The sequence below is a fragment of the Macaca thibetana genome, chromosome 19, assembly GCF_024542745.1.
Source record: "Macaca thibetana thibetana isolate TM-01 chromosome 19, ASM2454274v1, whole genome shotgun sequence".
Classification (NCBI taxonomy): Eukaryota; Metazoa; Chordata; class Mammalia; order Primates; family Cercopithecidae; genus Macaca; species Macaca thibetana.
Window position 1 is genome coordinate 41100498 of NC_065596.1, and position 27955 is coordinate 41128452.

Genomic DNA, 27955 nt, shown 5'->3' on the forward strand with positions numbered 1-27955 from the left:
CGCCACCACGCCCAGCTAATTTTTTGTATTTTTTAGTAGAGACGGGGATTCACCGTGTTAGCTAGGATGGTCTTGATCTCCTGACCTTGTGATCCACCCACCTTGGCCTCCCAAAGTGCTGGGATTACAGGCGTGAGCCACCGTGCCCAGCCTATACTATATATCTTCTATGTCTCAAGATTTCTCTGTGAACTCTTCCTTGATTACTGCACATCATATGTACCTTACTTTTTTTCTGAATTCCTGTGCTAACTACTGACTATAACACAAACATGCACAATTCTTGAATACAGTCGTATAATTTCTTTCCTAATTGTTTATGCTTAAGGATTTTTAAGGATGCTTCAGGATTCTTTCCCTCAAAAATAAGATCCCTTTTGAATCTTCATTTTTTTTTTTTTTTTTTTTTTTTTTTTTTTTTTTTTTTTTGAGACGGAGTCTCCCTCTGTCGCCCAGGCTGGAGTGCAGTGGCCAGATCTCAGCTCACTGCAAGCTCCGCCCCCCGGGTTCCTGCCATTCTCCTGTCTCAGCCTCCCGAGTAGCTGGGACTACAGGCGCCCACCACCTCGCCCGGCTAGTTTTTTGTATTTTTTAGTAGAGACGGGGTTTCACCGTGTTAGCCAGGATGGTCTCGAACTCCTGACCTCGTGATCCGCCCGTCTCGGCCTCCCAAAGTGCTGGGATTACAGGCTTGAGCCACCGCGCCCGGCAAATCTTCATTTTTTTGAGGGAATCAAGCATTCTTAAGGATTCTTTTCCTAAAAGATAAGATCCCTTTTGAAACTTCATTACTGTGGTATTATTTAACATGTTAGGTGTTCAGTAGTTGCTGCGTTAATTGCTTATGGAGCTATGTAAGGGAGATATCTTTTCATCCATTCAGAAAGCATATACTAGCAAGTTCTTTTTAGATGTACCTACTCATGCTGTGTCCCTATAGATTGTGCTTGAAGTGGTTGCATTCTGCCAGACATCACCTAACTATGATTATGCAGGGATCATGTAAACTCAAAAGAATTTTTTTTTTTTTAAGACGGAGTCTCGCTCTGTCGTCCAGGCTGGAGTGCAGTGGTGTGATCTCGGCTCACTGTAAACTCCACCTCCCAGGTTCAATTGATGCTCCTGACTCAGCCTCCGGAGTAGCTGGGACTACAGGCGCATGCCACCATGACTGGCCAGCTTTTTTTGTATTTTTATTAGGGACAGTTTCACCATGTCGGCCAGGCTGGTCTGGAACTCCTGACCTCAGGTGATCTGCCAGCCTCGGCCTGTCAAAGTGCTGGGATTACAGGCATGAGCCACTGTGCCCAGCCCAAAAGAGTTTAAAGATCACCAAAAAAGTATTTCTATGACAAAGGATCACTATCAAGTCTGCATTTTTCATGAAATATTTATGTCAAAGTGTAAGATTGTTAAAAGAGTTGTTAACATAATTTTTCTAGACAATAATTATATTGTCTAGAAAATTTTAAAGAAATAGAGCTTAAGGCCAGGCGCGGCACTCTAGCCTGGTCGACAGAGTGAGACTCCGTCTCAAAAAAAAAGAAATAGAGCTTAAAATGGTGGGGGAAATATATGAAGGGTTTATGAGATCGTGGAACGATATGATTTCTTTGAAGATTCTCTAAAGATAAATGGAAGTAAACCTGGAAGGCAAGCTAATTAATTAAAAGAATGTGGCTGGGCACGGTGGCTCAAGCCTGTAATCCCAGCACTTTGGGAGGCCGAGACGGGTGGATCACGAGGTCAGGAGATCGAGACCATCCTGTCTAACACGGTGAAACCCCGTCTCTACTAAAAAAATACGAAAACCTAGCCGGGCATGGTGGCGGGCGCCTGTAGTCCCAGAGAGGCTGAGGCAGGAGAATGGTGTGAACCCGGGAGGCGGAGCTTGCAGTGAGCTGAGATCCGGTCACTGCACTCCAGCCTGGGTGACAGAGCGAGACTCCATCTCAAAAAATAAATAAATAAAATAAAAAAAAATAGGCCGGGCGCGGTGGCTCAAGCCTGTAATCCCAGCACTTTGGGAGGCCGAGACAGGCGGATCACGAGGTCAGGAGATCAAGACCATCCTGGCTAACACGGTGAAACCCTGTCTCTACTAAAAATACAAAAAATTAGCCGGGCGTGGTGGCGGGCGCCTGTAGTCCCAGCTACTCGGAGGCTGAGGTGGGAGAATGGCGTGAACCCGGGAGGCGGAGCTTGCAGTGAGCCGAGATCGCACCACTGCACTCCAGCCTGGGAGACACAGCGAGACTCCGTCTCAAAAAAATAAATAAATAAATAAATAAAATAAAATAAAAATAAAAGAATGTGTACACAAGTGTGTTATTAGGAATAAGTAAGGTATATACAGGGCAGTAAGTATCAGGCCTGACTGAGGCAAAAACTACCTGTTATAAACAGGTGAGATCTGTCAGGTATGTGGACAGCCCTGAAAACTTGTGAGAATATAAAAAATGAATCTAGACAATATAGTTTTGTTTATAGGAGAAATTCCTTGTATATGTTAGTATTGGAGTTTTTGGACTCAATGAAGAAATAGGTTTTTGAGCATAGCTTTAACATTGCTTCATTAGATATAGATGATTGCAAGGTAAGTAAAGTTAGAAATAGCTATACTTTTATAAGAGAAATGAAGGTTAAAGTTAATGTATGATCTAGGACCAGATTGTTTAATCTACCATATGAAATTAGTATTCTAATCTACCATATGAAAAGCTGGAATAAAGGAATGTTACTGCATTGGGGAAGGATGTAAGCCAGTCTTTCCTTAAACCTGAAAAAGTGAGTCAGTAACTGAAAAGAGGACTAGTCATGACAGCTTTGTTATTGAACAATTCTGAAAGAAGTGATTTAGCAGCTGTCTGAATACAGCAATTGAATATATTCTGATCTGTTTTAAAGTTGCTATTGGAAGTATTTTACTAATTTTCCCTTTGTAAGAGAAAATAATTCCTACCTATGTAGAGGATAGAGCATAGACTATAGGATTGTTTTGCTAAATACTAGAAAATGAATTGATAATTTAAAAACTAAATTAATCAATGACAACTGCATAGAGGAGGTGGGTTCAACAGCTGTATGTGTTTTACCGCAGTCATCTAGGGATGTTTGTATAAAAGTATTGGTGATCGGCCAGGCACAGTGGCTCATACCTGTAATCCCAGCACTTTGGGAGGCCGAGGCGGGCAGATCAAGAGGTCAGGAGTTCGAGACCAGCCTGGCCGGCCTGGTGAAACCCCCGTCTCTACTAAAAATACAAAAAATTAGCTAGGCGTGGTGGCATGTGCCTGTAATCCCAGCTACTCAGGAGGCTGAGGCAGGAGAATCGCTTGAACCCGGGAGGCAGAGGTTGCGGTGAGCTGAGATCATGCCACTGCACTCCAGCCTGGGCTACAAAGTGAGACTCTGTCTCAAAAAAAAAAAATTATAGGTGATCTGTGTCCTCCAGAAGTAATCTTTCTTCTAGTATTATCACTAAACAAAGATTTTTACTAATTTTTCTTGTCCATCCTACTTACATTTTAATGCTTTTGAGAGGTTCACTTCATTTTTTCTGAACACTTACCTAACCATCAACCCCCTTCTGCCATTCTTTGACTTCTTGGTTGGTTTCACTTTCTCTAGGTTCTAGTGCAAAATGCAGAAGGTATTAATGCTTATTCTTTACATCTTCATCCTTTTCCACTCTGAAGTAGTTTTTGTTTAGGTTCCCCTCCCCGCACCCCCGCCAGGCCAGTGGTCATTTGTCCTGGGTCTCTTTTTGTGCCATATGCTAGACCCTAGTGAAATTCCTTTGCATAGCAAATATGTGAAGATTCACAAATTATATTTTTTTCTAGAAGAAAACTGGAAAGCTGAAGACTTTTTATTAAAATTCAAGGAACACCAAGAGAAGTATTCTAGATCAGTTGTAAGCATCAACCACAAAAAACTCGTGAAGGAGAAAAGTAACATATATGAAAAGACATTTACTCTAGGCAAAAACCCTGTTAATTCAAAAAATCTACCTCCTGAATATGATACTCATGGAAGGATTTTGAAAAATGTTTCAGAATTAATCATCAGTAATCTAAATCCTGCAAGAAAGAGACTTAGTGAGTATAATGGATATGGGAAATCACTCCTGAGTACTAAACAAGAGACTACTCATCCTGAAGTCAAATCCCATAATCAAAGTGACAGAGCTTTCAGTCATAATGAAGTTCTTATGCAGTATCAGAAAACAGAAACTCCAGCACAGTCATTTGGATATAATGACTGTGAAAAATCATTCCTTAAAAGGGGAGGCCTGATGACACATAATAGACCTTACAGAGGAGAAAACCCATCTGTATATAATAAAAAGAGAAGAGCAACCAATATTGAAAAAAAACATACATGCAATGAATGTGGTAAATCCTTCTGCAGGAAATCAGTATTGATTCTGCATCAGGGAATTCACTCAGAAGAAAAACCCTATCAATGTCATCAATGTGGAAATGCATTTAGAAGGAAATCATATCTCATTGATCATCAGAGGACTCACACAGGTGAGAAACCCTTTGTTTGCAATGAATGTGGTAAGTCCTTCCGCCTAAAGACAGCCCTCACTGATCATCAGAGAACACACACAGGGGAGAAATCATATGAATGTCTGCAGTGTAGGAATGCCTTCAGATTGAAGTCACACCTCATTCGTCATCAGAGAACTCACACGGGAGAGAAACCATATGAGTGTAATGACTGTGGGAAGTCCTTCCGCCAGAAGACCACACTCTCTCTACATCAGAGAATTCATACAGGTGAGAAACCCTATATTTGTAAAGAATGTGGGAAGTCCTTTCACCAGAAGGCAAATCTTACTGTACACCAGAGAACTCATACAGGGGAAAAGCCCTACATTTGTAATGAATGTGGGAAATCCTTCTCCCAGAAGACAACCCTTGCTCTTCATGAGAAAACCCATAATGAGGAGAAACCCTATATTTGTAGTGAATGTGGAAAGTCCTTCCGCCAGAAGACAACCCTTGTGGCACATCAGAGAACACATACAGGGGAGAAATCTTACGAATGTCCTCACTGTGGGAAGGCCTTTAGAATGAAGTCATACCTCATTGATCATCACCGAACTCACACAGGAGAGAAACCGTATGAATGTAATGAATGTGGTAAATCATTCAGTCAAAAGACAAATCTCAATCTACATCAGAGAATTCATACGGGAGAGAAACCCTATATTTGTAATGAATGTGGGAAGTCCTTTCGCCAGAAAGCAACCCTCACGGTACATCAGAAAATACATACAGGCCAGAAATCCTATGAATGTCCTCAGTGTGGGAAAGCCTTTAGCAGGAAGTCATATCTCATTCATCATCAAAGAACTCATACGGGAGAGAAACCATATAAATGTAGTGAATGTGGAAAGTGCTTCCGCCAGAAGACAAATCTTATTGTACATCAGAGAACTCACACAGGTGAGAAACCCTATGTTTGTAATGAATGTGGTAAGTCTTTCAGTTATAAGAGAAACCTCATTGTCCATCAAAGAACTCACAAGGGAGAAAACATTGAAATGCAATAAATGATGTGGTTTCTTATATGAATTCTTTACAAGCTATTGTAAACCTTTAGTTTTAAAAAGAAAAGCATGCTGAAACATGTTAATGTAATTTTAAATCACAAGTCTAATAATTACTAAAGTACCATACTGAATAACTGTCTACTGTTTACTAGCATATAAAATGGGTGTGATCATTATTATTGAACTCTATCAGCTATGAAGCAACTGCTCTTCCTACTGACTCAAATAGTTTATTTTTAAAAAATACTTATATAACACATGCAGAGACAAGATATGGAATGATTATAAGCATTAATCTCCATAAGAGAAAATATTTATGAACTATATTTCTCGTTGCACTCTGTAATAAAAAGCAGTTAGTTGTTACTTACCTAAGAGTTACCACTTCCATACCCTATAACATCAAAACGTAGTTTTTGCATGTTTACAATTTTATATATATATATATTTTATCAGACATCATGAATTCTTTTATGTCTTGCTTATTTCACTCAGTGTTTTTAAGATCTGTACATTATTGCATGTGGCAGTAGTGTATTTTCATTTTGCATACTATTCCATTTTAAGAATATATTCGTATTTATCCTATTGATGGATATTTGTATTTTTATACTTTTGTGTAATAATAAAATTGCTGCTTTAAATATTCTTGTTTATGTCATGTGTGTTTGTGTGTATGTATTTCTGTTGAATTTATACCTGGGACTGGAAGTATTCATTCCAAGGGTGTATACGAGGTTTTTTTTTTTTTTTTTTGGTCATTCAGACTGGAGAATTTCTACTAAAAAGAAACCTTGCGGTTTTATAATTGTGGAAAGGCTATTAATAGATCATGGACATGTGAATGCAGTAAATGTAGACAGCCTTTAGCTGTCTCTCAATGCTTAAATGCAAAACAAGCAATTCATATGGGAGGGAAATCCTCTAGTTGTCATGATTTTAGGGGTACTTTAGCCATAGCTTATTACACCTTATTTAATATCAAGGAATTAGAATTCATACAAAAGAAAGGGACATTGAGAAGGGAAATAGGTGAGGAGGATTTGAGAGTATCAGAGTCTTTTTTTTTTTCTTTCTTTCTTTTTTTTTTTTTTTTGAAACAGATTCTCGCTCTGTTGCCCAGGCTGGAGTGCAGTGGCGCAATCTTGGCTCACTGCAACCTCTGCCTCCTGGGTTCAAGCACTTCTCCTGCCTCAGCCTCCTGAGTAGCTGGGATTACAGGCATATGCCACTATGCCCGGCTAATTTTTATATTTTTAGTAGAGACGGGGTTTCACCACGTTGGTCAGGCTGGTCTTGAACTCCTGACCTCATGATCCTCCTGCCTCGGCCTCCCAAAGTGCTGGGATTACAGGATGACCCACCGCGCCTGGCTACAACACAAGCCTTTTATACCTTAATCTATGTTATAGGAAATGTAAGTCTCTGAAAATCCCAAATAAGTGACTAGAGATTTTTATGTTTGAGAATTGGAAATCTGCTAAGACAGTGACTTCCACAGTATCCTTTTGGCGAGAAGAGTAAGCTCAGTGGCAACTTGAAAAGCATTATTGCAGGTCCTTCCTGGGAAGGATTACTTACAACCAATATTTACTACATTCATGAAGTCATTGTAATAAAATTCAGTAGAAATTGATATTTATTTATTTATTATTTTGAAACGGAGTCTCTATCGCCCAGGCTGGAGTGCAATGGCGTGGTCTCAACTCAGTGCAACCTCCGCCTCCTGGGTTCAGATGATTCTCCTGCCTCGGCATCCTGAGTAGCTGGTACTACAGGTGCGTGCCACCACACCCAGCTAATTTTTGTATTTTTAGTAGAGACAGGGTTTCACTATGTTTGCCAGGCTGGTCTCGAACTCCTGACCTTGTGATCCATCTGCCTCGGCCTCCCAAAGTGTTGGGATTACAGGCGTGAGCCACTGTGCCCAGCCTGACAATTATTTTTTAAAAGATTTCGAACTGTAAACCATATCTGCATAAACAAGAAGATGGTTCATGGTTCAAATATTTGACTTTAAATATATTAAACAGACCCTCTAGCCTGTTAGAAATGGACAGCCATTGCCAATTAGTAGTAAATTGAACCATTGTTGTCAATCCTTATTTTTCTGATAATTTCATAGCAAAAAATGAACAGGGTGATGAGACAAAAGCATAAAAATTTAGACTTGATAGTAGCATACAGAAAACACACGTTGTGTGTATGTGTGTATATATGTAAAATGCCTTGTCTATAATGACTAGACATCATTAAATTTAGCCCTAATTTATATATGCATAAAGATTTTTTAATGACTATACATGGGATAAACCTATTAAGGTAACTAAAACAGGTAATTATAGGACTTATAATCAGAACTGTGAGAACCCAAGGATGTTGTCATTGTGAATTTATAGGGGAGTTATATAGTAGTATATGCTAACAGTGGTGACTAATGGAAGAATTGTACTCATGACCAAAGATGCAAGCCTACCTTGTTTTTCTAGGTGGAGAAGATGGCCTAACTGGATGTTTGTCCTAGCATCAACCCACCAAAGATTTGGGGAACATGTGAGTCACATTCTCTGGAACATTGTACTCCCCTTTGATTTTGCGTTTCCAGACATTTAAGTGGCTACCACAAAAAATAAAAAGTATCTGTGGTATCACTACATGTGCTCCGCTGTCTCCTGATTTACTGATTATCATGAAATAGCCATGTACTGTTTCAGTAGAACATTGTATCCAATGTCCACTTTATTTTCAAACATACTACATATATTCATGTTTTATAGCTCTTGGATATGAAGAACTAGAAAGTATGAGGTATTAATGGGCAGTTTTATAAATGGCCAAACTTCGAAACTTTGAGTCCGGGCATGGTGGCTCACACCTGTAATCCCAGCACTTTGGGAGGCTGAGGTCGGCGGATCACCTAAGACCAGGTGTTTGAGACCAGCCTGGCCAACATGGTGAAACCCCCTCTCTACTAAAAATACAAAAGTTAGCCAGGTGTGTGGCGCATGCCTGTAATCCCAGCTACTCGGGGGCTTGAGGCAGGAGAATCACTTGAACCCAGTAGGTGGAGGTTGCAGTGGGCCAAGATGATGCCATTACACTACTGCCTGGGCAAGAGAGAAAATACAATCATGAACCCAGAGATTATTTAAAGATGTTTTGTTATCTAAGAAAACTTCCATTGTAGGATACATAAACAATTCACAAAAGTATTTGTATAATAATCATTGAGCATCTTTCCATAATCATGCTCATAACTTTCAGTTTTAACATTCTTTGCATGAAAAACTGACTAAATAGTTTCTTATGAAACTGTCTGTATTTCAGTTTTTTTGTTTGTTTTTTGAGATAGTTTCACTCTTGTTGCCCAGGCTGGAGTACAATGGGATGATCTCGGCTCACCACAACCTCTGCCTCCTGGGTTCAAGCGATTCTCCCACCTCAGTCTCGTGAGTAGCTGGGATTACAGGCATGCACCACCATGCCTAGCTAATTTTGTATTTTTAGTAGAGACAGGGTTTCTCCATGTTGGTCAGGCTGGTCTCGAACACCTGACCTCAGGTGATCCACCCACCTCGGCCTCCCATAGTGCTGAGATTACAGGTGTAAGCCACCGCGCCCTGCTGTATTTAATTTTTTTTTAACAATCATCATTCTGTTTTCCACAGTGGCTTCACCATTTTATATTCACAATGGCAATGCAAAAAGGTTCAGATTTCTCAGGCCAGGTGTGGTGGCTCATGCCTGTAATCCCAGTGCTTTCGGAGGCTGAGGCAGTCCGATCAATTGAGGTCAGAAGTTCAAGACCAGCCTGGCCAACATGGCGAAACCCCGTATCTACTAAAAATACAGTAATTAGCAGGCTTAGTGGTGCGTGCCTTTAATCCCAGCTACTCAGGAGGCTGAAGCGGGACAATTGTTTGAACCAGGCAGGCGGAGATTGCAGTGAGCAGAGATCGCGCCACTGCACTCCAGCCTGGGAGAAAAAGCAAGACTTCATCTCAACAAAAAAAATTAGCTGGGCATGGTGCTGGGGTCCTGTAATCCCACCTACTTGGGAGTCTGAGGAAGGGGAATAGCTTGAACCTGGGAGGCAGAGGTTGCAGTGAGCCGTGATTGTGCCACTGCACTCCAGTCTGAGTGACAGAGTGAGACTCCGTCTCCAAACAAACAAAAAAAGTTCAAATATCTTTTTTTTTTCTTCTTTTTCTTTTTTTTTTTTTTTTTCCCCGAGACGGAGTCCCGCTCTATCGCCCAGGCTAGAGTGCAGTGGTCGGATCTCAGCTCACTACAAGCTCCGCCTCCCGGGTTTACGCCATTCTCCTGCCTCAGCCTCCCGAGTAGCTGGGACTACAGGCGCCCGCCACCTCGCCCAGCTAGTTTTTTTGTATTTTTTAGTAGAGACGGGGTTTCACTGCGTTAGCCAGGATGGTCTCGATCTCCTGACCTCGTGATCTGCCCGTCTCGGCCTCCCAAAGTGCTGGGATTACAGGCTTGAGCCACTACGCCCGGCCAAAAGTTCAAATTTCTCCATATTCTTCCCATCACTTATTTTCCTTTAAAAATTTTTTTGGGCCGGGCGCGGTGGCTCAAGCCTGTAATCCCAGCACTTTGGGAGGCTGAGGCGGGCAGATCACGAGGTCAGGAGATCGAGACCATCCTGGCTAACACGGTGAAACCCCGTCTCTACTAAAAAAAAAATACAAAAAACTAGCCGGGCAAGGTGGTAGGCACCTGTAGTCCCAGCTACTCGGGAGGCTGAGGCAGGAGAATGGCGTAAACCCGGGAGGCGGAGATTGAAGTGAGCTGAGATCCAGCCACTGCACTCCAGCCCGGGTGACAGAGCCGGACTCCGTCTCAAAAAAAAAAAATATATATATAATAAATAAAAATTTTTTTGAATTATAGCCTTTTTTGTGGGTGTCAAGTATCTCATTGATATTTTGATTTACATTTCCCTAATGATTAATAATGTAGGTTTCTTTCATTCTTGAATATATTTGCTGAAAATAGGATTTGGGATTGAGAGTTCTTCCTTTTAGCACTTGAAAAATATCACTTACTTTTGGTCTTCATAGTTTCTCTTTTTTTTTTTTTTTTTTTTTTGAGACGGAGTCTTGCTCTGTCACCCAGGCTGGGGTGCAGTGGCCGGATCTCAGCTCACTGCAAGCTCCGCCTCCTGGGTTTATGCCATTCTCCTGCCTCAGCCTCCCGAGTAGCTGGGACTACAGGCGCCCGCCACCTCACCCGGCTACTTTTTTGTATTTTTTAGTAGAGAGGGGTTTCACCATGTTAGCCAGGATGGTCTCGATCTCCTGACCTCGCCATCCGCCCATCTCGGCCTCCCAAAGTGCTGGGATTACAGGCTTGAGCCACCGCGCCCGGCCAGTCTTCATAGTTTCTCATAAGAAATCTGCTATTTAAAATTTTTTTCCTCTAAAAATATGGTATTTCTCTCTTGCTACTTTCAACATTTTTATTTTTTGTCTTTAATTTTCTTTGATTTATTTTTTTATTTTTATTTTTGAGATGGAGTTTCACTGTTGTTGCCCAGGCTGGAGTGCAATGATGTGATCTCTGCTCACTACAACCTCTGCCTCCCAGTTTCAAGCGATTCTCCTGTCTCAGCCTCCCAGGTAGCTGGGATTACAGGTGCATGCCACCACACCTGGCTAATTTTGGTATTTTTAGTAGAGACAGGGTTTCACCCTATTGGCCAAGCTGGTCTCGAACTACTGACCTCAGGTGATCTGCCTGCCTCGGCCTCCCAAAGTGCTGAGATTACGGGTGTGAGCCACTGCACCTGACCTTGTCTTTAATTTTCGCAAGTTAGGGATGATGTGTTGTGGTGTTACATTTTGGGGATGGGAAGAGTTATCTTGTTTAAATTCACTCAGCTTCTTGAATCTGCCTTTTGCCAAATTTGGTGAGTTTCCAGCAATTACTACTTTAAGTCCTTTGTGGTAGGGGAGAGGGGTTGTCTTGCCCTGTCACCCAGTCTGGAGTGCAGTGGCATGATCACAGCTCACTGCAGCCTCGACCTCCTGGGTTTAAGCGATCCTCCCACCTCAGCTTCCTGAGTAGCTGGGACTACAGGAATGCACCACCAGGCCTGGCTAACTTCTGTATGTTTTATAGAGACAGGGTATCACCATGTTATCCAGGCTTCCTTAAGTACTTTTTCAGCTCTGTCTTCTTTTTCCTCTCCTTCCAGGATTTCAAGGGCATGAATGTTAATCTTGTGTTACATTCTCACAGTTCCTCATTCTTTTCATGTTATTTTTTTCAGTGTACTATGTTGTTCAGATTGGGTAACTCGTATTGTTCTGTATTGCAGTTCACCGATTCCTCTGTCGCCTGTTTCCACTCTTTGTCCCTCCATTTGAGCTTATTTTAGTTATATTTTCAATTCCATATTCTCTGTTTGGTTATTTTGCATGTTTTCTGATTTCTTGTCTGGACTAATTCTTTGTTGAGATATTGTATCTCATTTGTTTCAAGTGTGTGATTGTTCAGGCATTTTTATGATGTCTGCTTTGTGTATTTATCAAATAATTCTGACATCATTGTCATCTTCATGCTCTTATCTTTTTGAGATTTTCCTGGTTACGATTATTGAATTTCCATTGAAATGTGCAATTTTATCTATTTTGAGATTGTAGATCTTATTTAAACCTGTTTTAGCTGGCTTTCTGATACCACCCTGGCATGGTCCCTGGCAAGTGTGCCATTTTGCTGTGCCACATAGGGGGTGAGAATCCACATTTCCCACTCACCCTCCACTGACACCTGGGCGGAAGTGCTCCTCCTCACAGTTAGGTGTGAATGAGGAGTTCTGGCTCCCTATTAGTCACCTTTTTATACCTCTCTTATACCCCAATAAGAGCCAGGGGTGCCTCGTTAATGGTTTCCATTTGCCTTCCACATACACCACAGAGGCAGGGCTGGCCCTGTTAGGCGGGATAGTGGTGAAGATCCTGACTTTACAATGCCTGCTCCGACACTGGCCCAGCAGGTAGTTAAACAAGTACCTTTTTACTGCTGCATATGGGGATGGAAATCCAGGTTCCTCACATGAGTCCAGGGGCCCTACGTAATTCCATCTGTAGTGTGATAGTCCTGGCTCCCTTCAGTCTTCCTGAAACCATCCTGGGAGGGAGGTCAGAGTATCTTGTTACAGCCTAGTGAGAGTAGAAGTCTAGGTTCCCTACTCAGCCTTTCCTAGGTGCATGTGTGGCATCAGGTGTTTTGGGTTCTTTCTTTTTTTTTTTTTCCTGTGCTTTTTGGTTAGAGTAGATCTTTTTTTTTTTTTTTTTTTTTTTTTTTTTGAGACAGAGTCTCACTTCTTCACCCAGGCTGGAGTGCAATGGTGCGATCTCAGTTCACTGCAACTTCTGCCTCCCAGGTTCAAGCAATTCTCCTGCCTCAGCCTCCCGAGTAGCTGGAATTACAGGTACGTGCCACCACACCTGGCTAATTTTGTATTTTTAGTAGAGAAGGGTTTTCCCATGTTGGTCAGGCTGGTCTCAAACTCCTGACCTCAAGTGATCAGCCTGCCTCGGCCTCCCAAAGTGCTGGGATTATAGGCTCGAGCCACTGCGCTTGGCTGAGTAGAGCAATTCTTATCTAGAAGTTTTGTCTGACTTAGGTGCCATTTTCTTGGTCTTTTTCTACACAGAGCAGCCTTTTGTTAGGACTTTTTTTCCTTTTTGAGACGGAGTCTCGCTCTGTCACCAAGCTGGAGTGCAGTGGCACAATCTCGGCTCACCACAACCTCCACCTCCTGGGTTCAAGCAATTCTCCCGCCTCAGCCTCCCGGGTATGGGATTACAGGCATGTGCCACCACACCCGGCTAATTTTGTATTTTTAGTAGAGATGGGGTTTCTCCACATTGGTCAGGCTGGTCTTGAACTCCCAACTTCGTGATCTGCCCTCCTTGGCCTCCCGAAGTACTGGTATTACAGGCATGAGCCACCGCTCCTGGCCTGTTATTTGTTTGTTCATTTGTTTTTTTTCTTTAGGCCAATAATAGATAAAACAATGCCATGTGCCTCCTAATGAGATGCACTGAGAAGGATACAACATCATTGCTGTAATGGTATTTCTGTTTAAAATGTATAACCTGTATCTAAAATGAGGAAACGTCAGATAAATCTGAATTGAGGTTATTAAGAACAATGATTCTAATTAAATTGCATGAAATAGAGGAAAAGTAAGTAAATACTCTCTATTCCTGAATTTTAATTGGTGGGAGTATCACTTTGACCAGTCCGGCAGTAATACATATCACTAGCACATACATTATGGTATTTATGGACCATTTCCTGCTAAAAGAAACCAAGATTTCTTCGGAGAAGTGGCTGATTCCAAGTATGGGCAGAAAATTTTTAATGAGCCTGCAGTATTTTGTCATACCAGATAATAACAAAGCTAATTTAAAAAATCAGTAGATTAATGACAAAGCACTGCCAACTTGGAAAGGCTCCCAATGACCAAGGATAGGACAAATCAAGCTTAAATATAAAAATAATTTATATTTGAAACATACCAAATACATTTACATTTGAATAAATATAAATTACATTTACATTTATATTTATAAAAATAATTTATATTTGAAACACACCAAATACATTTAAATTCCCAAATTTATAGCAATATTAAAGAATCAGTGATCACAGAACAATAAGGAGCAAAGTTATTATCTTAACTGGTATCTAAAAGGAAAAAATATATCTTGGTTATCCTATGTGAACAATACCAGTGGGGGTATCCAAGTAGCATCAGTGGGCAGCTTCTCTTTGTAAAGTATTCCAGCTAATGTATTACAAATTTTTTTCTTCTGGAAATAATGTATTTATGTCATACCTGGTCTCTAAACCTGAAAAAAGCAAGAAAACAGATGTTTTCCTGCACCAGGGGAAAAAAACCCAAAACCGTGGAGATAAGTGATGAATTGAAAATAATGTACGTTAGAAATATATTTCAATAATGTTTTTACACAACTTGAAGGAGGCAAAGAGTTTAGAGAGTAATGAAAGAGTATGTGGTGAGGTTGGTGATAAAGCAAATAGGTTGTCATTGGCTCTAAAATTTAAGTGTTTGAAGACTACTCATTCCAAATGACGGAGCAGAAGAAAACTGGCTTCACTGCCCACCAACAGAAAACCAAAAACAAGTGTGCATCACCAAGATTATCACCAACAATATCCTAGAACTCAGATATGAAGATCAGTCAGTTCTGGAGCTACAGAGAAGTGAAAAATCTCTGAGGAGTGGTAGCAGAATCAGACTTCCACACCCATGACACCTCTTCCCCCATTCTGCCTGGCACCAAACGTAGAAAATTTCCCCTCAACGCATGGTTTCTGTAGTGGAAAAAGTGAGATTGAGGCGCACCACCAGCCTCCCCACCATCTTGGCCTTGTCTTAACCCATGGGAAACTCTGGTTTGTAACTTGGCCAGAGGAGATGCCAAATCAGTGTGGTTAGGCCAGGTGCGGTGGCTCTCGCCTGTAATCCCAGCACTTTGGGAGGCCGAGGTGGGTGGATCACGAGGTCAGGAGATCGAGACCATCTGGCTAACACGGTGAAACCCTGTCTCTACTAAAAATACAAAAAATTAGCCAGGCATGGTGGCGGGCGCCTATAGTCCCAGCTGCTCAGGAGGGTGAAGCAGGAGAATGGCATGAACCAGGGAGGCGGAGCTTGCAGTTAGCCAAGATCATGCCACTGTACTCCAGCCTGGGTGACAGAGTGAGACTCCGTCTCAAAATAAATAAATAAATAAGATATATAAGAGCTTTATCCTCTAAGCCCAACATGTAGATCTTGTTTAAACTCAGTGTGGTTAGTCAACAGCACCATGCTGTAGGAGGTTCACTCCACAGATCTCTTGGGCACAAACCCCTAGCGAGCCAGAATACCCTCTTTAGGACCTACCCCATTAAGGAAGTGAATTGCTCCAACTGTTACTAAAGCTAAGGCAAACCAGGTTTTAAGGCACCATCTAGAGCTGAAAAGGAGGCAGTAACCTCATGATAAAGAACCTCTAAGCAAATATGTCCAGTAAAAATTGTAACAAGCCAGAGAACATTGGAATAAATAAATAATACTTCAATGCAAAGACATCAGTGTACATCCATAAGAAACACACCTAAAGAGGGAACCATGATCTTACCAAATGAACAAAGCAAGAAACCAGTAACTCACCCTAACAAGATGGCAATATGTGAGCTCTCTGACAAAAATTGAAAATAGCAGTTCTAAAGAAACTCAGTGATTTCCAAGATAAGAATGAAAAGCAATTCAGAAATGTATCAAAGAAATTTAACAAAGAAATTGAAAAAAATAGAAAAAACCAGAAATCTTGCAACTAAAAAATGAATTTTCTAAACAATTCATTATAGGCTCTCAATGGCAGAATGGGTGCAATGGAAGAAAGAATCCATGAGCTCCAAAATAAGCTATTTGAAAACAGAAAGTCAGAGGGGGAAAAAAAAACACAGAATGAAAAGGAACAAAGATCATCTATAAGATGTAAAAAATTACCTCAAAAGACCAAATTTAAGAATCATTGGTATTTGGCCAGGTGCGGTGGCTCAAGCTTGTAATCCCAGCACTTTGGGAGGCCGAGATGGGCAGATCACGAGGTCAGGAGATTGAGACCATCCTGGCTAACACGGTGAAACCCCGTCTCTACTAAAAAATACAAAAAACTAGCCGGGCGAGGTGGCGGGCGCCTGTAGTCCCAGCTACTCGGGAGGCTGAGGCAGGAGAATGGCGTAAACCCGGGAGGCGGAGCTTGCAGTGAGTTGAGATGCGGCCACTGCACCCCAGCCTGGGCCACAGAGTGAGACTCTGTCTCAAAAAAAAAAAAAAAAAAAAAAAAAAAAAGAATCATTGGTGTTCAAGAAAGATTTAAGCAAGAGAAAGGGGTACAAAGATTATTTTTAAAAATATTAATAACTTTCCATTGTTTGGAAAGAAAACTTTCCAAAACTTGAGAAAGATACACATATCCAGGTATAGGAAGGTCAGAGAACACCAGAGTTGACCCAAATGTAACTACCCCAAGTCATATAATAAACTCTCAAAGGTCAAGGAAAAAGAGATGATCCTGAAAGCAGTAAGAGAAAGTAAACAAATGGCATTTAAAGGAGCTCTAATTCATCTGGCAACAGACTTATCAGTGGAAACCATACAGGACAGAAGGGAGTGAAATGACATTTTAGAAGTGCCAAAAGAAAAAACATTGCCATCCAAGAATACCATATCCAGCAAAGTTAGCTTTCAAATATGAAAGAGAACGTTTTTGCCAGACAAACAAACGCTAAGAGAATTCACCACCACCATACCCATGTTACAAGAAATGCTAAAGGGAGTTTTTCTTTTTTCTTTTTTGTCCTTTTCTTTTTTATTTTTTGAGACAGGGTCTCACTTTGTCACCCAGGCTGGAGTGTAGTGGTGCGATCTTGTGTCACTGCAGCCTCAACCTTCCAGGTTCAAGCAATCCTCCCACCTCAGCTTCTTGAGCAGCTGGGACTACAGGTGTGTACCACCATGCCCAGCTAATTTTGGTATTTTTTTGTAGAGATGGGGTTTTGCCATGTTGCAGAGGTTGGTCTTAAACTCCTGAGCTCAAGTATCTGCCTGCCTTGGCCTCCCAAAGGGCTAAGATTACAGGCATGAGCCACCGCACACAGCCTAGGAGTTTTTCAATCTGAAAGAAAGAACATTAATGTGCAAAAAGTTTTTTTCAATGAAGGTATGAAACCTACCAGTAAAATGAAGGAAACAGACAAACCCAGGATACTCTACTACTATAAATGTGTGTAATTCACTTATAACTCTAGCATGAGGCCAAAAAGACATATCTATCAAAAACAATAATAGCCACAGCAACCTGTTAAGAGAGAGGTAATATAAACATGCAAATTTGGAGAACTAAAAGTAAAAATATGGGGGGAAGGGGTTAAAGTGTGGAAATTTTTTTTCATTTTATTCTTTTATTTGTGATCTAAGATAGGTTGTCATCTTTTTAAAATAATTTACTGTATCTATAATATGTTTTTTGTAAGCCTCATAGTAACCACAATGCAAAAACCTATGAAAAAGTCACTAAAAATAAAAAGCAATGAATTAAAACACCTTACCAGAGAAAAATCACTTAATCACAAAGGGAGACAGGAAAGAAGAAAGGAGAGGAGTAAAACAAGCAACAAAATGGCTGTTGTAAGTACTTACTTATCAAAAATAATACTGAATGTAAATGAACTCAATTCCCCAGTTAAAGGCAGAGTGGCTGAATGAATAAAGATAAAACAAAACTATATGCTGCTGACAAGAAACCCACTTCACCTACTAAAATACACACAGATTGAAAGTGAAGACATGGAAAAAGATACCCCATGCAACTGGAAACAAAATGGAGTCTCTTATGTCTACTTCTTTCTAAATAGACACAGTAACAGTGTATAGTAGTAGGTGTATATATTTATAGGGTACATGAGATGTTTTGATACATGAATGCAATATATAATAATGACATCATGGAGAATAGGGTATCCATGCTCTCAGGCAAAAAATCATTTGTGTTACAAATAATCCAATTATACTCTTTTAGGTATTTTTAAATGTACAATTACATTATTATTGAGTGTAGTCACCCTGTTGTGTTATCAAATAGTAGGTCTTATTCATTCTTTCTACCTTTTTTGTACCCATCAACCCTCATCACTTCCCCCATGACTTTTCTCAGCCTCCATTAACCATCCTTCTACTCTCTCTGTGAGTTCAATTGTTTTGATTTTTAGATTCCACAAATAAGTGAGAACCTGTGATGTTTGTTGTTGTGTGCCTGGCTTACTTCACTTAACATAATGATCTCCAATTCCATCCATGTTGTTGTAAATGACAGGATCTCATTCTTTTTTTATGGCTGAATATTATTCCCTTGTGTACATAAACTACATTTTCTCTTTTTTTTTTTTTTTTTGAGATGGAGTTTTGCTGTGTCACCCAGGCTGGAGTGCAGTGTTGCGATCTCAGCTCACTGCACCCTCTGCCTCCCAGGTGCAAGCAATTCTCTGCCTCAGCCTCCCGAGTAGCTGGGATTACAGGTGCCCACCACCACATCCAGCTAATTTTGTATTAAAAATACAAAATTATTTTTACAATTAAAATTTAAATTAAAATACAATTAAAAATACAGCCAAAAATATTTTTAATTAATAAAACCGTAAACCTACAGCAATCATCCTTAATGGTGAACATTAAAAATATTCCCTTGGCCAGGCACAATGGCTCACACCTGTAATCCCAGCCCTTTGGGAGGCCGAGGAGGGCAGATTGCTTGAGCCCAGAAGTTCAACACTGGCCTCGACAACACGGCAAAACCCCATCTCTACAAACAATACAAAAATGAGCTGGGCATTGTGGTGCACACCTGTAGTCCCAGGTACTTGGGAGGCTGAGGTGGAAGGATTGATTGAGCCTGGGAGGTTGAGGCTGCAGTGAGCAGTGATCATGCCACTGCCCTCAAGCCTGGTGACAGAGTGAGACCCTGTCTCACAAGAAAACAACAACAAACCTCACTTAAAGAAAGGGTCAAGATGAGGAAACTAATTAGTGTTGTAGACATTCAATATTAGACATATAATCCAAGCTACAAGTATAAATTAAGAAAAGAAGGCATATAGAAAGGAATAGGCAAATACTTTTATTTACAAATAATACCAACATCTCTTTAGACAATTCAATCTCATGAAGAAACCATTTCATCTACTAAAGTAGTTCATCAATGTTACAATCCTTAGACAAAAACCAATAGTTTAGTACATAGTAATAGTAATCAATTACATAACAGAAAAAATATCCCAATCGTATTATAAACAAAAACCATAAAGTATCTAGAAATAAGTAAAACAATAAATGTGTACACTTTTATGCTAAAAATATAAAGACTTACTGAAGCACATAAAAGAATACCTACTGAAATAAAGAGATATACCAGGTACAAGAGAAAAACTCAATGTCGTAAAGATGTCAGTAATGATTCTTTTCTTTCTAGTACTATGGCAGACTAGAAATATTGAAACTCCAGGCCGGGCGCGGTGGCTCACGCCTTTAATCCCAGCACTTTGGGAGGCCGAGGCGGGCGGATCACAAGGTCAGGAGATTGAGACCACGGTGAAACCCCGTCTCTACTAAAAATACAAAAAATTAGCTGGGCGCGGTGGCGGGCGCCTGTAGTCCCAGCTACTCAGGAGGCTGAGGCAGGAGAATGGCATGAACCCGGGAGGCGGAGCTTGCAGTGAGCCGAGATCGCGCCACTGCACTCCAGCCTGGGCGACAGAGCCAGACTCTGTCTCAAAAAAAAAAAAAAATATTGAAACTCCTCTACTAAAAGGATTTACCAGCCAGGCACGGTGGCTCACGCCTGTAATCCCAGCACTTTGGGAGGCTGAGGCAGGCGGATCACCTGAGGTCAGGAGTCTGAGCCCAGCCTCAACATGGAGAAACCCCCTCTCTACTAAAAATACAAAATTAGCTGGGCGTGGTGGTGCATGCCTGTAATGCCAGCTACTCGGGAGCCTGAGGCAGGAGAATTGCTTGAACCTGGGAGGCAGAGGTTGTGGTGAACCGAGATCACGCCATTGCACTCCATCCTGGGCAACAAGAGCGAAACTCCGTCTCAAAAAAAAAAAAGAAAAAAGCATTTACCCCCTGAATAGATCATCTTTGGTCGATAAGAATATACAGGAGATTTTTCTGTCTTCATTGTGCTTTTCTCTGCTCCTTAAAAATTCTACTTTTTTCATAAAAGGAGTTAATTTTTAAAAGTGAAAAGTAAAAACATAAGACAGAATATTGGCTGAACACAGTGGCTCACACCTGTAATCCCAGCACCTAGGAGGCTGAGGTGGGAGGACCAATTGAGCCCAAGAATTCAAGACCAGCGTGGGCAACAAAGTGAAACCCTGTCTCTACAAAAGATACAAAAATTAGCTAGGCGTGGTGGTGTGTGCCTGTAGTCCTAGCTACTTGGGATGCTGAGGTGGGGGATCGACTGAGCCCGGGAAGTTGAGGCTGCAATGAGCCAAGATTGTGGCATTGCACTCCAGCCTGGGCAACACAACAAAAACCTGTCACACACAAAAAAGACAACTGAACTGTAAAAAGTACTTCTCCATCTTAACCCTCTCTCTATACATTTATGTTTAAATATCTCCAAGGAAGCAGTAACAAAAATATGGAGAAGAAATAATAAATGACAGAGTAAGAATTTGAGAACAAACATTTGATTTGTTTCCATAAATTGTGACAAACCTCAACTGACTACAAATTGAGACAAAAGAATCAATTGAGACAAAGCGTCAATTGATTAACCTTAAAATAACCTTAAAAGATATGTGTATATATATATTTTAAATCATCCATAAACATATTAGAAAAAGTACAAATCAACAGATATGTAAGTTGTAGACAAGTGTTGACTTTTTAAAACACAAGTGTGATTTAAATAGAATGAAATACAACAATCCAAAGTGAATAGTTGATAAGATTTTTTCATCAACTTAATTGAAGTATAATTTACATATAATAAAATGCAACCATATGTCTACGTTCATGCAAATACCACCTTGTAAGAAATGCCTTTCCTGACTACCTTATCTAAATTAGCCCTGCCCAGAGTTCAGAGACCAGCCTGACCAAAATGGAGAAACCCCTTCTCTACTAAATAATACAAAATTAGCCTGGCATGGTGGAGCATGTCTGTAATCCCAGTTACTCAGGAGGCTGAGGCAAGAGAATCGCTTGAACCTGGGAGGCGGAGGTTGCGGTGAGCCGAGATCGTGCTGTTGCACTCCAGCCTGGGCAACAAGAGCCAAATTCCATCTCAATAAAAAAAAGGGCCAGGTGCAGTGGCTCATGATTGTAATTCCAGCACTTTGGGAGGCCAAGGTGGGCCATTCTTTACATTCATAAGGTGGGAAGATTGCTTGAGGACAGGAATTCAAGACCAGCCAGGGTAACAAAGCAAGACTCCAACTCTACTGAAATAAAAAATAAAAACTTAGCTGGTTGTCATGGTGCTGCTGGGAGTATAGCAGTGAGGATGACCAGAGATCACTCTTGTCACAATCTTGGATTTGGCCGATTTCTTTACTGCAAGATGTTTTATCAGCAAGGTCCTTATGACCTGTATCTTATGCTGACTTCTTATCTCATTTTATAACTTAGAATGCCTTAACTGTCTAGGAATGCAGCCCAGTAGGTTTGAGTGTTATTTTACACAGCTCCTATTCAAGAAGTTGTTCTGGTTTACATGCCTCTGACATAACCATGCAGTGAACAAGTCTATTGGCTCCATTTATTCAATAGCATGTGTTCATATTTGGATGATCCCAACAATATTTCAACTTTCTCATTGTCATTTTATCTGTTATGGTAGCCTATGATTATCTTTGGCACCACTACTTGTTTTAGGGCATGACAAACTGTGTCCATACAAGACAGCAAACATAACTGATAAACGTGGTGTGTGTTCTGACTACAAACTTAATTGATAAACACTGTGTGTGTTCTGACTGCTCCACTGACTAGCTCACCGCAACATCCGCCTCCCGAGTTCAAGCGATTCTCCAGCCTTGCCTCCTGAATAGCTGGGATTACGGATATACGCCACCATGTCTGGCCAATTTTGTATTTTAGTAGAGATGGGGTTTCAACATGTTGGCCAGGCTGGTCTTGAACTCTTAACCTCAGGTGATCCACCCACCTCAGCCTCTGAAAGTCCTGGCATTACAGATGTGAGCCACCTCGCCCGGCTTGGAATTTCTAATATAAATTGCCCAGTGGATCCAAAGGAGAAGGTGCACACAGACTTTAGTTTTGCTTGCTTTCTTTCCAGCAAGGGCTCTCTTAGCCACCTTTGCAGATATGGGCTAAAGTAGACAGGGAAGTAGACAGGGAAGTGAGGCTTAAAAAGAAGCCAGTAGTCAAACACGAAAAATGTAGTCACACTTATTTATTATAAAAAAAACTATTACTAGCCAGGCACAGTGGCTCACGCCTGTAATCCCAGCACTTTGGGAGGCTGAGGCAGGGAGATCACAAGGTCAGGAGTTTGAGACCACCCTGACCAACACAATAAAACCCCGTCTCTACTAAAAACACAAAAATTAGCCCAGCATGCTGGCGCATGCCTGTAATCTCAGCTACTCAGGAGGCTGAGGCAGGAGAATAACTTGGACCCGGGAGGCAGAGGTTACAGTGAGCCAAGATAGTGCCACTGCACTCCAGCCTGGGCAACAGAGCAAGACTCTGTCTCAAAACAAAACAAAAGACAAAAACAACTATTACCATCAACATTTTACCAATTAGTAATTTTGGCACAGAGAATTTACATAATTAGCCTAATGTCACATAGGTAGTAAATGGTTGTCTTTTGTCATTGACCACATTCTCTAATATGAATTTGTATAACTTCAACAAGCTTTGAATCATGATAGAAAACTCATCTACACTCATTATCAATTTCTTTTAGTATTAAATGTCCTAATTTTGTTGGGTGGATCACGAGGTCAGGAGATCGAGACCATCCTGGCTAACACAGTGAAACTCTGTCTCTACTAAAAATAGAAAAACAAAAAAATTAGCTGGGCATGGTGGCAGATGCCTGTAATCCCAGCTACTTGGGAGGCTGAAGCAGGAGAATGGCATGAACCCAGGAGGTGGAGCTTGTAGTGAGCCAATATAGTGCCACTGCACTCCAGCCTGGGCGACAGCGAGACTCCATGTCAAAAAAAAAAAAAAAAAAAAGGTCCTAATTCTGGAAAAAGTGAATATGAAGTAAAAGGAATTCCCACATCCATTGTATTTGACCCACATATGGAATCTGCTGATGATCCATGACAAATGGCATGAGAACGGTTTCCTACGTTAATTATGTTAGGTCATGAATTCTCCGATGTCGAGTAAGCTGTGTAAGTTGTCTAAAGGCCTTCCCACATGTCTTACATTCATAGGGTTTCTCGCCAGTGTGAATACTCTGATGTCGGCTGAGTCCTGAGGCATAGAAAAAGGCTTTCCCACATTCTGGACATTGATAAGTTCTCTCACCAGTATGGATTCGTTTATGTTGACTAAGTTGTGAAGGACATCTAAAGGCCTTCCCACATTCCTTACAATCATAAGGTTTCTCACCAGTGTGAGTTCGCTGATGTCGAATTAGTTCTGAGCCGCAAGTAAAAGACTTCCCACATTCTTTACATTCATAAGGTCTGTCACCGGTATGAATTCTCTGATGTAGAGTAAGGTGTGTACGCTGTCTGAAGGACTTCCCACATGTCTTACATTCATAGGGTTTCTCGCCAGTGTGAATACTGTGATGTTTTGTGAGTCCTGAGAAACGGACAAAGGCTTTCCCACATTCATGACATTGATAAGGTTTCTCACCAGTATGGATTCGTTGATGTTGAGTAAGTTTTGAACGACGTCTAAAGGCCTTCCCGCATTCCTTACAATCATAGGGTTTCTCACCAGTGTGAATTCGCTGATGCTGAATTATTGCTGAGCGAAAAGTAAAAGATTTTCCACATTCCTTACAATGATAGGGTTTCTCACCAGTGTGAATTCGCTGATGTTCAATTAGTGTTGAGTGACAAGTAAAAGATTTCCCACATTCTTTACAACTGTAGCGTTTCTCACCAGTGTGAATTGGCCGATGTTGAATTAGTGCTGAGCGGAGAGTAAAAGATTTCCCACATTCCTTACAATGATAGGGTTTCTCACCAGTGTGAATTCGCTGATGTTGAATTAGTGTTGAATGAGAAGCAAAAGATTTCCCACATTCCTTACAATCATAGAGCTTCTCACCAGTGTGTATTTGCTGATGTTGAATTAGTGTTGAGTGAGAAGTAAAAGATTTTCCACATTCCTTACAATCATAGGGTTTCTCACCAGTGTGAATTTGCTGATGTTGAATTAGTGTTGAGTGAGAAGTAAAAGATTTCCCACTTTCCTTACAATCACAGGGTTTCTCACCAGTGTGATTTTGCTGATGTTGAATTAGTCCTGAGCAGAAAGTAAAAGATTTCCCACATTCTTTACATTCATAAGGTTTCTCACCAGTATGAATTCTCTGATGTTGATTAAGGTACGTACGCTGTCTAAAGGCCTTTCCACATTCCGGACATTCATAGGGTTTCTCACCAGTGTGAATTCTGTGATGTTGGGTGAGTCCTGAGACACTGATAAAGGCTTTCCCACATTCCTGACATTGATACGGTTTCTCACCAGTATGGATTTGTTGATGTTGAGTAAGTCGTAAACGAAGTCTAAAGGCCTTCCCACATTCCTTACAATCATAGGGTTTCTCACCAGTGTGAATTTGCTGATGTTGAATTAATGTGGAGCCAACAGCAAAAGATTTTCCACATTCCTTACAGTGATAGGGTTTCTCACCAGTGTGAATTCGCTGATGTTGAATTAGTGCTGAGCGAGAAGTAAAAGATTTTCCACATTCTTTACAATCATAGGGTTTCTCACCAGTGTGAACTGCCTGATGTCCAATTAGCCCTGAGCGAAAAGTAAAAGATTTTCCACATTCCTTACAATGATAGGGTTTCTCACCAGTGTGAATTCGCTGATGTTGAAGTAGTGCTGAGCCAGAAGCAAAAGATTTTCCACATTCTTTACAATCATAGGGTTTCTCACCAGTGTGAATTCGCTGGTGTCGATTGCGTGTTGAGCGAAAAGTAAAAGATTTTCCACATTCCTTACAACAATAGGGTTTCTCACCAGTGTGAATTCGCTGATGTTGAAGTAGTGCTGAGCCAGAAGCAAAAGATTTCCCACATTCTTTACAATCATAGGGTTTCTCACCAGTGTGAATTCGCTGATGTTGAATTAGTGTTGAGCCAGCAGTAAAAGATTTCCCACATTCTTTACAATCATAAGGTTTCTCACCAGTGTGAATTACCTGGTGTCCAATTAACCCTGAGTGAAAAGTAAAAGATTTTCCGCATTCCTTACAATCATAGGGTTTCTCACCAGTGTGAATTCGCTGATGTCGAATTAGTGCTGAGTGAAAAGTAAAAGATTTTCCACATTCCTTACAGTCATAGGGTTTCTCACCAGTGTGAATTCGCTGATGTCGAATTAGTGCTGAGCCTGAAGCAAAAGATTTTCCACATTCCTTACAATCATATGGTTTCTCACCAGTGTGAATTTGCTGGTGTCGAATTAGTGTTGAGCCAACAGTAAAAGATTTTCCACATTGCTTACAATGATAGGGTTTCTCACCAGTGTGAATCTGCTGATGTTGATTTAGTGTTGAGCCAGAAGTAAAAGATTTCCCACATTCTTTACATTCATAAGGTTTGTCACCAGTATGAATTCTCCGATGTTGAATAAGGTGCGTAGATGGTCTAAAGGCCTTCACAGATTCCTGACACTCATGAGGTCTCTCATCTATATATATTTTCTGGTGTTGAATAAGATGTGAGCCAGAAATAAAAGCTTTTCCATTTTCTTTACATGCATAGGGCTTTTCCCCAGTATGAATTCTCTGATGTTTAACAAAATAGGAAAAATGACAAAAGGCCTTTCCACACCCCTTACATTTATAGAGTTTTTCACCAGTATGGGTTTCTTGCTGTTGTGTAAGTTCTGAGCCATTCTTAAAAGCCATACATTCTATGGATTTATACAGTTTCTCTCCAGGATTAATCTGATGATGCAGAGTGAGAGATGTCTGTAGGCAGAAAGTTGGCGTTTTCTCGTAAGTCATTATTGCTTTTTCCAAATATCGTTCCTGATTTATATCGTGGTGCTGAAACTGGCCTTTGCATTCCCAGTCATCTCTGACACTGGAGCCCACAAGGCTGTGACATTTTTCCATTCTCACCCACTGAGATGATGTTACTTCATAGATTTCTTTTGGGAAACATGAATCTTTGGTCTTACATCTAAACTCCGAGTCTGAAAAATAAACAGAAAGCAAAAACATAGCATTTCCTTGTTGAGTAGAAATAAAAACATCTGGCGGGCGCGGTGGCTCAAGCCTGTAATCCCAGCACTTTGGGAGGCCGAGACGGGCGGATCACAAGGTCAGGAGATCGAGACCATCCTGGCTAACACGGTGAAACCCCGTCTCTACTAAAAAATACAAAAAACTAGCCAGGCGAGGTGGCGGGCGCCTGTAGTCCCAGCTACTCGGGAGGCTGAGGCAGGAGAATGGCGGGAACCCGGGAGGCGGAGCTTGCAGTGAGCTGAGATCCGGCCACAGCACTCCAGCCTGGGCGACAGAGCAAGACTCTGTCTCAAAAAAAAAAAAAAAAAAAAAAAGAAATAAAAACATCTATGGTAGAAGAGGGAGACAAACTGAAAATAATGTCCTAAAGAAGTAAAAATGTGTTGGGCGTGGTAGCTCATGCCTGTAATCCAAGCACTTTGGGAGTCTGAGAGAGGAGGATTGCTTTAGCTCAGGAGTTCAAGGTTGCAGTGAGCCATGATTGTGCCACTATACTCCAGCCTGGGTGACAGAGCAAGACTCTGTCTTTAAAAAAAAAAAAAACAGATCGAGACCATGGTGAAACCCCATCTCTACTAAAAATAGAAAAAATTAGCTGGGCGCAGTGGCGGACGCCTGTGGTCCCAGCTACTCGGGAGGCTGAGGCAGGAGAATGGCGTGAACCCGGGAGGCGGAGCTTGCAGTGAGCCGAGATTGCGCCACTGCACTCCAGCCTGGGCGCAGAGCGAGACTCCGTCTCAAAAAAAAAAAAAAGATAGTGTACATACATGGTGATAGTATGTACCCTTATATGATGTGATGAGAACAACATTTTATCTCTGTGATCTTCCTTCTAAAAATACTGAACTCCAGTTTAATCACTGGAAAAACACCAGACAAATCCCAAAATGAGAGATAATCTACGAAATACCTGGCCAGTACTCTCCAAAACTATTGAGATAATCACAAACAAGGGAAGCCTGAAAACCTGTCAAAGAGCCAAGGGAAACATAATGACTCAATGCAATGTGTTCTCCTAGCCAAGATCCTAGAATAGGAAAAAAGGACATTAGGTAAAAGCTAAGGAGGCCGGGTGTGGTGGCTCATGCCTGTAATCCCAGCACTTTGGGAGGCTGAGGCGGGCGGATCACAAGGTCAGGAGATCGAGACCAGCCTGGCTAGCATGGTGAAACCCTGTCTCTACTAAAAATACAAAAATTAGCCAGGCGTGGTGGCCCATGCCTGTAATGTCAGCTACTCGGGAGGCTGAGACAGGAGAATCGTTTGAGCCCGGGAGGCTGAGGCTGTACTGAGCCAAGACCGCACCATTGCACTCCAGCCTGGGCAACAAAAGCCAGAATCTGTCTCA

The 27955-nt window shown here is 41.3% G+C and overlaps 2 protein-coding genes across 9 annotated transcripts in view; one reads left to right on the plus strand and one right to left on the minus strand.

Moving 5' to 3' along the window:
- Nucleotides 1–8212, plus strand: part of ZNF567 (zinc finger protein 567) — a 37854-nt gene extending 29642 nt beyond the window's left edge. For 5 of the 7 annotated variants that reach the window (XM_050768988.1, XM_050768994.1, XM_050768987.1 and 2 more), the window contains one exon: nt 3846–6205. In XM_050768988.1, coding sequence (XP_050624945.1) covers nt 3846–5566 — 1721 coding nt within the window. In that variant the 3' untranslated portion in view covers nt 5567–6205. Of the gene's footprint in view, nt 1–3845; nt 6206–7246; nt 7345–8055 lie in introns of those variants that run through there. The other 2 variants (XM_050768990.1, XM_050768992.1) reach the window with 2 other exon arrangements.
- An 11062-nt stretch (nt 8213–19274) lies between these two features.
- Nucleotides 19275–27955, minus strand: part of ZNF850 (zinc finger protein 850) — a 34972-nt gene continuing 26291 nt past the window's right edge. For both annotated transcript variants that reach the window (XM_050768901.1, XM_050768902.1), the window contains exon 5: nt 19275–26555. In XM_050768901.1, the coding sequence (XP_050624858.1) occupies nt 23518–26555 (3038 nt within the window). In that variant the 3' untranslated portion in view covers nt 19275–23517. The remainder of the gene's footprint in view (nt 26556–27955) is intronic.